This window comes from Macrosteles quadrilineatus, unplaced genomic scaffold (assembly GCF_028750875.1).
Source record: "Macrosteles quadrilineatus isolate MER2022 unplaced genomic scaffold, UCM_ALF_1.0 Scaffold_3__2_contigs__length_128488019, whole genome shotgun sequence".
NCBI classification, from domain to species: domain Eukaryota; kingdom Metazoa; phylum Arthropoda; class Insecta; order Hemiptera; family Cicadellidae; genus Macrosteles; species Macrosteles quadrilineatus.
In genome coordinates, this window is record NW_026542596.1 from 96612817 (window position 1) to 96624148 (window position 11332).

General features: G+C 36.5%; 1 protein-coding gene across 1 annotated transcript in view; it reads right to left on the reverse strand.

Annotated features, from left to right (window-relative positions):
• The window catches only part of LOC128989668 (probable C-mannosyltransferase DPY19L1), a 37274-nt gene extending 26615 nt beyond the window's left edge, over nucleotides 1-10659 (reverse strand). Inside the window, exons 1-4 of the mRNA XM_054411635.1 lie at nucleotides 10494-10659; nucleotides 6901-7013; nucleotides 5867-6004; nucleotides 4192-4406 (exon numbers count right to left, since the gene is read on the reverse strand). Of these exons, the coding sequence (XP_054267610.1) occupies nucleotides 4192-4406; nucleotides 5867-6004; nucleotides 6901-7013; nucleotides 10494-10608 (581 nt within the window). The 5' untranslated portion in view covers nucleotides 10609-10659. The remainder of the gene's footprint in view (nucleotides 1-4191; nucleotides 4407-5866; nucleotides 6005-6900; nucleotides 7014-10493) is intronic.
• Between the last annotated feature and the right edge of the window lie 673 nt (nucleotides 10660-11332).

Genomic DNA, 11332 nt, shown 5'->3' on the forward strand with positions numbered 1-11332 from the left:
CAAAGGCAAAAGATTTTAAAGAAATATGATTTTATCATGAAAAAGATTTTATGGGTTTAAGACATAGTGCAAAAGAAAATTGTTACTAAAATACTTTAAAAGTAGGGCATTTACATGTTAATTACAGGGAATCAAGTAACAATTCAGGGTTGATAATCTTGGGTTTATTGTATAGAGAAGTATACAACAGGTCCTTGGATCATCCATTTCAGACAGGGAGGGGGATAAAGTAGGCTAGACAGGGACGAGGGAACTTAAAAAATAGTAGGTTATTGGGGGGTTTAAGGGGGGAGGGTTAACATTTTTGAGTTAGGGAGTGGGAAGTATATTGGTAGGCTAGTTAAGGGTCTGGGGTTATGGGGAAATAGGCTAGAGGGGGGCATCGTGGGGATGGATGATCTAATGACTTGAGTCTGTTTGGAGGAATAATCCTTTATTTCTCTGGAAAGACTAAGGGGGGAGGGGCGTTAGGTCCTATGTCATCTGGATCTACATTTGAGGAGTCAAGACACTGGTAGAAGAGATGTTAGAAGAGGACAACATTAGAAGATGATCGTCATGACAGTCGTGTGACAAGTCTGAAGTCAAGAAACTGAGAAAAGGATACCTGGAGCACTCCAAGAGGTTTGTACTACCCTTATAACTTTTTATATTTGAATTATCCATTAAGCATGATCAGCACTATTAAGGTAAGTATTTTTCAGGAAGTTGGCTGGATTATTTGGCTAAACTGTGTTGGTTCAATGATACATGTATGCACTAGGGTGTAGCGCAGAGCAGCGCATGTTTTAAGTCAAAACCATGTATTGTAATGAGGTATGACATACTAATAGCGCATTTCGGCGTAGCGTAGCGCAGCACAGCGTACGACCGAGGAATAAACAATTTTGTTTTTATCAGAGCGTATTGGAGCGCATTCGACTGCAGACACGCTTAATGTTAATACTAGTCTCTTTTCTGCACCAATTGGTCTCTTCCAACTAGTTGTCAGCTTCTCTCAATCATCCTTAACCAAACTAAATAAATAAAATATGTAATCAAACGTTGTAGTCAACATTCTTGTGTAATTGATAAACCGAGACTCGTGTTTCCTAAGGGAAATAAGAGGTGATATTCGCCATGTTTTTTCCTGCCTTTACACACTTTATGCACCCCGACGCTTCTCCTACTGATCAAAAACTGCCACCTTAAGGTATTTTTGACAACTCAAATACGTGTAGTCTTCGACAGAGCCATCCTCTATACTGATGTACCTTATTAAGACCGTCTACAACCTATAATGCGCTGCGCTCTCCGTGTGTATTGGACAATGCTGTGCTCGGCTATGCTTAGTTGCGCTGCGCTACGCTGTCTGTATGTTTCTACACTAAGGGAAAGGGAAAGATTGTGATTTAATACGAGGGCGGTTTTATAAGTAAGGGCTCATTTCGCGAATAAATCCATAGTTCACTTGTACGACACAACGAGGCTCATCACCATTTACTGGCATCATTTGTAAACAGAATGACACAGCTCTGTAGCTGTCATGTATTGTTTATACAGGGTGTTTCAGTAAAGCGTAGCGGGCTATGCAGATTCAGATTCTACATGCAAAAATAAGTCGAAAATGAAGAATATTTTTTTTTCGATTTCGGCTTAGTTTGGCCGTAATCTGCCATTTTGTATTTTTTTGAAAATAATTAATTACTCAAAAACCCTTGGAGATATTTTTATGAAACTTGGTACAGTATAAACTTTAAGTCTACAGGTATAAACATTCTCCAAAAATATCTTCGATCAGGCTCATCTAGTTTCAAAATGGCGACCATTTAAATTTTTTTTTGTAATGGCCGCTTTTCACTGAGTTTTACTTTAAAAAATTTAAATGGCCGCCATTTTGAAATTTGATGAGCCTGATCAAAGATATTTTCAGAGAATGTTTATACCTGTAGACTTAAAGTTTATACCAAGTTTCATAAAAATATCTCCAAAGGGTTTTTGAGTAATTAATTATTTTCAAAAAAATACAAAATGGCGGATTACGGCCAAACTAAGCCGAAATCGAAAAAAAGTTATTCTTCATTTTCGACTTATTTTTGCATGTAGAATCTGAATCTCTATAGCCCGCTACGCTTTACTGAAACACCCTGTATATAGGGTTTTTGGCGTAGGGGTTGGCGATCCCATCGCCCAATGGCTAGCCATTGCAATCATCCCTATTCTTATACTGAGCAGGGTCTGTCCTTTTACTCTTTTTTAGCGAATTTCCCTATAGGGAAGTAAGCTATTACCTTAGGTGGCATGGTAAGACCTAGACCCGGGACCGATTTACTTTTTCATATTGATGTCCCCAGAGGCCAAATGTTAATCTTATGATTTTTCATATTTAAAAGGAATTAATGAATCTTAACAGCTGTTTCAATTAAACAAGTTGGTTCTGTTCTATGATGTTCAATAGCATAAAAGTTACAAGGATTACCAACAGGGTGCAGCACTATTATTTTTTTTTCTAAATTTATGACAACAGCTAATTTCCAACCAAAAGGTGAGTGAGCGTAGCGAACGAACTTCAACCTAGAGGCGAGTTAGCATAGCGAACGAGCTAACCTGAAGGCAAGTGAGCGCAGCGAACGAGCTCCAACCTAAAGGTGAGTGAGCTTAGCGAACGAACTTCAACCAGGACGTGAATGAGCCATGCGAATACTTATGAAGTTAAACGGGGCGAAGCCCGCGGGTACAGCTAGTATGTATATATATATATAGATTTATATATATATATGTGTGTCCGTGAACGCGATAACTTGAGTAACTTTTGTCCGATTTTAATGAAATTTGGTTTGAAGGTGTAAGGCGGGATAAACTTGAATGAGTTCGCGAACCAGCATGATCAGATCATGGGAACGGGGGCTTTTATAGGAAAAAAAAATGGTTTTTCTCATTTTTGAAACTCAAAACACAAAATGTCCCAATTTAACCTTTTTAAAGAGCATAAAAAAACAAATAGTTTAGTATATCAATTTGTTTTTATTGGTAATGGAGAAAATTCAAAAAATTGTAAATTTAAAATTCCCATGTTATTCTTATGGAGAATATTGTTGGAGAGCGAGCTGGCGTAGTGGTTAGAACGCGGGATCTCAGTCCCCTAGGTCTAGCCTGAAGTAATGTAAAAAACAATCCCAGGCTCATGCCTAGCGTCCTAGGGAAAAAATTTTATTCTTATGGAGAATATTGTAAAATGATGTAGTTTGTTTGTTTATTGATATATTTGGATCAAACTTGGTCAATTTATTTATTTTATGAGCTATTAATATTTAACAAAAAAACTTGCTTTATTAGTTTCCTTGTAGCAGCAAACCAAGGTACTCGTTAAACCTTATGTTATAGATTTGATTGGCAAATCTATTTAAATAACATAATGATTGCAATGATTGCAAATCAATTCAGACAAATGGAAATTTGCTTAGTCGGCAGGTTTGCTGCGGCGGGGGTATTCTGTGTTGTGTTATTTGTTTTATGAGTGTTACCAAAGCTAATCTGGACTCTATCTACCAGGTAAGCTAGCTGATTCCTATCCTTGTACATAATAATCCTAATCAGCCAATTGGATTTTCCTTAACCTCTCGATAACATTTTATTCATTCATTCATTTTATATTCATATCATCCATCAATTATCTTCTCAGTTACTTTATGGTACCAATTTTTTAGCAAACCACTAGAAATTCTGAAAAATTATACCATAAAACACCCCACTTAAACTACTTCTTAAAGTAAATTGGTGAGAAATAGTACTCCACTCTTTGAATAAGATGAACTACCAACAAAATATAAGTGTTTTGGAGCATTTTAACATTAGCCTTTGAGCTAGGTATAGATTAAAAATCTATGGTTTAAGCTAGGTAAGCTGAACTCTTTTTTTCAAAAATGGCTTTTGCATACAAAAGGAAGAACAAATAGTTAAGCAACTAGCTCATCTTAGAAAAGAATTACAGGCATTTGAAAGCACACAAAATGTTCAACAAAAATAACTTGAAATTTAACTTAGCCACTATGTGGGGGTTTCTTCAGAAGAAAGACATGGGATGGCTATCACAAAACTGGCACTGTTTGAAGTTAGTGCTGTATCCATTCCTTCTTATTCAATAATACAATTTTTGTTACTTATATTGGCAAGAACAAACAAAGGTCGTAGTCTCTTACATTGGCAACTAACCTCAAATAAACAGCGTAGAGGAAGAGGAAGGCAGTGGTGAGGCTGGCGCAACACCAGGCTGCCTCCAAGTAGAAGTATGTCGGATCTCCCAGACCCTCACAGCTGGTGACTGGCGGCAGACCATTGCCTCTCTCTACCTGCCAACACTGCTTCGTAGCGATACCAAGCATGTCTGTGACCTGGGCAAACCCACGGTATAAACCTCCAATCACCAACTGTAACAGAAATATTATTTTAAGTTTACTATTTCTGTCTTCTCTTCACATCCTAGAACACTAGGCTCTAGCTTAAGAATGTTTATGATACATTACTTCAAGATAGGCCTATAGGGTCTCGGCACTATCACATTACAGCCATTGATGATTGACGGGATTTGAATCCCATCCATGTATTAATGGATGATTTCCGTGAGCTTATGGTCTCCAAAGCTTAGAGTGTAGAAGAAGAGTTGCTGATGTTGCCTTCCTCTTCAAGCTGCTAAACAACCAGATCAGCAGCCCTTTTCTGCTCGAGAGGATCAATCTGTACGTTCCCAGAAGCACCAGGCATTAACGCTTGTTTGAGCTAGACCATGCTTCGACCAGCTATCTACGCTTCTGCCCCATACCACGTCTGATGCGCTCCGGGAACGAAATATGTTCGTCGGTCGACTTTTTCGCTTCCAGTTTGGTGGCTGTTAGGCGAATGGCAGCAGGGGAGCGAGTCGACCAATAATAATTTCTCTTTGTTTTTTCTGTTATAAATATATATTGCATGTTATCTCAAATCATTTGTATTGTTGTTAATTTAATTATTTATTATTGTTGTTTACGCATTTCATTGTCTATTATTGTTATCAATTTCGTTTCTGTTAATCTAGTCATAAGCACAAATATTCACTGTTGAAGCTGTCAAACTACTGACTATCTTTGTATATTTGTGTATTGCCGTTGGTAAATAAAAATAAAAATAAAATAAAATAAATAAAATCCACGACATTAGGGAGTAAAGCCCCTGGTTTACCACCAGGTCGCTTCCTATGTAAAGTTTAAATCTCTATGTACCTAGTTAAATTTTCTAATGAACAATACTTTTTAACACAGATAAAAAAAACAGATAGCCTATGTGTATCAAGAAACAACAATAGTAGGCCTAACATAGCCTATATAAAATACTTGCTTAAAGATTAATTTAAAATCTTCTCTAGGATATTTAGGAGATCTGGTTTATTGCACTTTAAGGGAAATGAAATTTTATAGGCTATTTATTTTAGTTTTACAATTAGGCCCAATTCACCAAGAAAGAAGAGTATTCTTAAAAGTTGTTTTGTATTTGAGATACAACCAAACGACAAGGCTCAATTTGACACAGGATGCAAAGGAAAGATGAATTTGGGTATTTCTTTAACTTAAAAAATAAATCAGTCTTAACTTAAACACTATTTCCAAGATAATTTGCCAAAAGAATAATAATTCTGTTGTTATTATACAACTTTTTGTAGTTTTATATTAGGCTACAATATCAACAATAAATGGTGGGAAGGAATGAGGAGAATGGTGGGGAATGAAAAGGAGAGGGGTCTTATGTTAGGCTTTCGTTGTAATATCTTCAATATCATGAAATCAAGGAAGACCTATAGTTTATCTCATAAGATATAAAAAAAACTTAAGGATGGTTATAAAAAACCGTTACTTACTTCTGGAAGCAGGTTGAACCTCTCCAATGTGTTGATGACAGAGGGATATTCAGTCAGGTTATCATTTGTAATCTGATTAAATCCATCAAGAAATGTGGGTGCTTCAACAATCCTCTTGTAATATGAATAATACATTCCCTGAACACGAGAAACATTTAAAACATAATCAAATTAATGAATATTATAAGGATTCTCTACGTAAGGTTAAGTTAAAAAGTTAAAATCAACATCATGGACAAGTTAAAGGAGATAACAATGGTTTGAGTTAGAGAGACAAACGTTAGGTGTTTGAAAAAAGGTGGAGAAATAGGCTAGTTCTGAAAAAATAAGTTGCTATCGACCACTTTAGTTATCAAAGATGAAATTTCATTACACTGCTAGCATGGATAAAACATACTCCCTTAGTAGATTTCCCATCCTTATGGAACACTTGAAGCCAATTTTATCGTTAGTTTTGTCCGGTTGCACTGTAGAGGTCGTTTTTTGTTTACAATTTGATTATTCTTATTTAGTCATTAAAAACCCTGTTTAACCAAATAAAACGATATTTAATCACAAACACTAACTCATCTTTTAGTTATATAACAAAACAGTAAAGCACAAATCATTAAATTAACTCTATAATAATAGAAACAAAATTTTGTCGACACCTAACCACCAGTGTCACCGGAAATGAACTAGACACGAAAACGAGCTTCAAAATTTACAATGGGATGGGGAGTCTACTTGTGTTGGTTAGTCTATAGCGCTAGCTAAAATCATTGGCTCACAGTGTTCCTATCTAAAAATTGATATACAAGTCAAGTTCCTGTACAAAAAAAGAGTTTGAATTTAAATCTTTTTTATAAACGTAATTTGTTGGTAACTAAAGGCCTAGTTGTCAAAGAAACGCGGCTCAGCTATAAATACACTAACTCCATTAGAAAGATATAAAAGTAAAAGGCTAAGTTACCATCATGTAGGCTTATAATGAAAATATAACTTAAATAGGCCTAATTAATTTTGAGCTTAGCCTATTTAAAAACTCATCTCACCATTTCACTGTGAAATGTCATTTCTCTTTCCAAAGTTGACAAATGAGAAAAATGTCGATCGTTCTCAAACATCGTTGAAACATGGTAATTATGGAGGAGAGCGAAACCACAGGCTGTAAATTGCAATTCCATTAGTACCAAGACAAGTCAAGCTAAACAAAAATGTAGGCTATGTACGGTAGCGTGCTTGTGTAAATTATGTGAAACCATATTTATCTAAAAAAAATCGGTCAATTATAGACTACGTCCTATTATATAAGTTAGGTCTAACTTATCCGCATTTGGCAGAACCTTGATATCAGACTCAATTGTGTTATCAGACATAAAAGTAAGTTAGCCTAACTTGGGTTGATTTGATAAGTAACCAGACTTATACTTAACCAAAAGCCAGACTTTTACTTCAGTTAGTTTATTGATACTAAAAATTGGTTAGGTTTAGTTAACTTAGATGGAGTCTGGTATCAAAGTTTTGCTTAAGGATTTTTATGAGATCCTATTAACTTGTTGATATGTTGGCACATTGTTATTTGATTGTTTCCAGTCTTCGTTCTTCCACCAGTGAGGACATCTATGGAATGAGCTCCCAGGTCTTGAAGGGTGTGATTAATGATATTGTTGACCCCTTAACCCTGGTTATTAACACCTGCCTGGCTCATGGGATATTCCCTGAAGAATTAAAGACCGCAAGAGTTGTGCCAGTCCATAAGAAAGGTGACAGGGCCTCTATCGCCAGCTATCGTCCAATTGCTATTCTTCCTGTGATATCTAAGGTTTTTGAAAGGGTCATGTATGATCAACTGGTCGAACATCTGGACCAGAATGAACTCTTCTTGGATTCTCAGCATGGTTATAGGAGGGGCCGCTCGACTTCAACTGCCTTGCTTCGGGTTGCTGAAAGGATATCTGAGGCTTTTGAGAACCAAGAGTCAATTATAGTTCGGCCGCTTAGAAAGCGACCTCCTATAGCATTGGTTTAGCATTAGCACACAGGTCGTTTTCTATGCGGCCGAACTATAGTTTGACACTCCTAGATCTGAGTAAGGCTTTAGAAATTGCCTCACATGATGTCCTTTTAAGAAAGCTTGAATGTTATGGAGCAACTGGTGTCGTACTGGAAACCTTCAAGTCGTAATTGAGAGGTAGGAAGCATGTTGTTGTGGTTAGGGGTGCTCCCTCTGGTGAACTTCTGGTCGAACATGGAGTCCCCCAAGGATCAATACTGGGCCCTCTGCTCTTTCTCCTAAACGACTTCAGTGGTAGGGAGGAAGCTCTCCTTTACGCAGACGACACCACACTGATTAGGGGAGGAGCAAGCTTGGACGGAATCAGAGAGGCGACAGCTGCTGACCTTGCTTTAGCAGAGATATGGTTTAGAAACAACAAATTTCAAGTCAATGGCGATAAAACACAACAGATTGTCTGCAGTTTAAGTCAAGATTTGGCCGTATCAAAACACCACCAACCCCAAGAAGTTAAACTTCTGGGCTTCACCATGGACAGGAAATTAAGTTGGCAACCTCAAATTGATGAAACGTGCAAAAAGTTATCTAGAGTTGTCTTTCTGCTGCGTAGGCTAAAGAGTAGATTAAGTGAAGCCTTTCTTATAAACATCTACCACGGACTGTTCCATAGTCACATTACTTACGGCACAGGCCTACTTCTCTGGGGCCATGCTTCAGGGTGTGATGAAGTGCTCAGACTACAAAAATCTGCCTTGAGTGAGAGCCATAACATCTATCGCTCCTTTGGAACACTGTAAGCCAATCTTTAGAAGGCTAAAGGTGCATACTGTTATTGGGCAGTATAAGTATATTTTCCTCCCTTGTACACGTCAGGTCGAACATTGAGCTAGGACCAGAGGAGATGTTCATTGCTTTAATACACGTAGCAGAAGCAAAATTGACATTCATAGATTCCGCCTCACGGGAATACAGCGCAGTTTTCCTGCTTTTTCTTAGAAGTTGTTCAACAAGCTCCCCCCAGAGATCAGCAGTCTTCCGAAAAAAAATTTTGCCAGGGTTGTGCGAGATGGGCTTCTTCAAATTCAAATTTATTTCCTTGAAAGATACAAGTTATTTTGTTGATGTTAATAATTGATAAGTTATTTATATTTAAAAATTGGCACAGTTCATCCAGCTATGCTGGTCAACAACGCGGCTTTGGTAATTAAGTTAACTTGGAGCTACAGTTATCAGTTTGGAGTGTTCATACTTCGTAAGGCCCAAAGAACACAATTGTCAGCAGGAAAACTGAAAATGCTAACATGTCTGCGCTGAAATAGTGAATGTAACTTAATATGAACAGTTCATTTAATCTAGAAATATGTAGGCCTAGCCCAATTTAAGTATATGTAAGTTTTAATTACAGTTAAGTTACAGACCTAGGCCTAGGACATGAAACCATGAAAAATACTTTGCTGCTTTAAAGTGTCTCTTATGAGTTCTGATTTAACTTTGAAAACTTTGTTAAGAAGAAATTAATCGACAGTCCCATTCTATGATCAATACCCCCGCCGCAGCAAACCTGCCGACTAAGCGAATTTCCATTTGTCTGAATTGATTTACAATTAAACCTATTTAACCCTTTGAGTGGCAAAAGCCGAGAAGTGCCATCACCTTCCGTCGCGAGAAATGCCAGCTGCCGATGACATCGGCGCCTGGTGTCTGCGCGAGAAATGCCCGCCGCCAATCTAATCTGCATTTTGTAAATTCATTGTAGCAAACGCATATTTACCAGTAAACGTTCTTACCACAACTCAAATTAAAGCTAAAGAGCTGTAGTACTTGAAAAATATGCGTTGGTAAACGAAAAAAGAGCGGATTAGTTTCATATAGCATTCTAAAGTCATGAGTGTTGAGGTTATACGGATGGCTGTGGCATTGAGCGTCACGCTGTCTGCCGCTCTCAGACTGCGTGGAACCAATTTTTTTAAACATTTGATTTGTCAATCTAGCGGGAATACCTTATTATTATGCTTTTGGATGTTAGGTTATTGCTTAGGCTTATGTAAACCAGCGTGCCTTGTGTTTGTTTATACAGTATTGTATTGTGTGTTTCCCGAGCATTACTGTGGTTTGTTTCAAAATAAATAGGCCTAGTAAAAACTAAAACTTCAGTGAAATCAAGTTACACTTGTATTTATGGGTACAGTTTTTTAACTGGGCTGTGCTAATATCGATTGGAACTATCAATCCGATTAGTAAACCTTTATTTGATTTTTTCATTAGGCCTATCAGTAAGTTTGGTTACTTAGGCCTAGATAGGTTATGACAGTTTATTTTTAGAACTGGTTTTTTTTATAATTGATAAAGTTAAAAATATATATTTTAAATTGACATTTTCAATTCGATAATTTCAATTGATATTAGCATAGCCCAGTAAAGATACTGTACCCAATCTGACTTATGTGACTAAGTTTACTTATATTTAGATTTAGGCCTATACAGATTTTTGTTCCGTTTAGGCCTGAATATAAAATCGATATTATCATTATTATACGAAATTATCAATCGATAATAGGTAATGTAATTTTATAAAATCAAATCAATCGATACAACAAATCCTATTCCTATCATAACCTATAAAATACCAACCTAAACTTAAAAGCAAAATTCGATGGATATGAGAAGAATATCTCCAACTCTTTTGGCCATGTTGTCTAGGGTTACTCAAATTCTTAACTGATTTTATTTGTTTTTCTCTTTTCATTATCTTCAGCTAATTAAAACCCACAAATATATAGACAGTAGCACATCACTATCCAGTGACATTAGGGGAGTGGGCCGTGGGGAGTAAAACTGAAAACAAAAACAAACAAACGTTTAGTGGGATTGGGAATGAACGAGTGCAAGTTAGTGTAGTGTGGTGAGTGAATGTGAAAAACAATAATTGTTCTCTATTGGGTGAGTATTTTCTGTATTTTTCATATCTGCAATTCATTTGGCATTTTTCTAGAGCCAATTAAAAAGCTGAACTATATCACGGCCACCTTTACCTCCTGGGGCCCATTTCATAATAAAGTACAAACTAATATTATTAGTAAATCAGCTGATCGCCCAATGCAAATCTAATGGAAATTACAAGTTACAAGTTGTAACTTGTAACTTGTAGTTTGTAGTTTATTATGAAATGGGTCCCAGGCCGTGGCCTTTGAAGTGGCAACATCAGGAAATGGGATTTGTACATTTTTGTTTTAGAATTATGGAAGGACTATAACATACAAAAATGTTATCAAAATCGTTTCGACCATATTCGAGAAAATCATATTTTTTCGTTTATGGGGAAATCCCTATTAAAAATCAAAATTTCAAAATAATTAAAAAGTTCAAAATTTTAAAGATCATAACATACTATGTTATATAAAAACCGGTTTTTTCTCAATTCATATTTTTCGTTATTTTATGGGGGTTTTGTGGGAAAATAACATAATTTA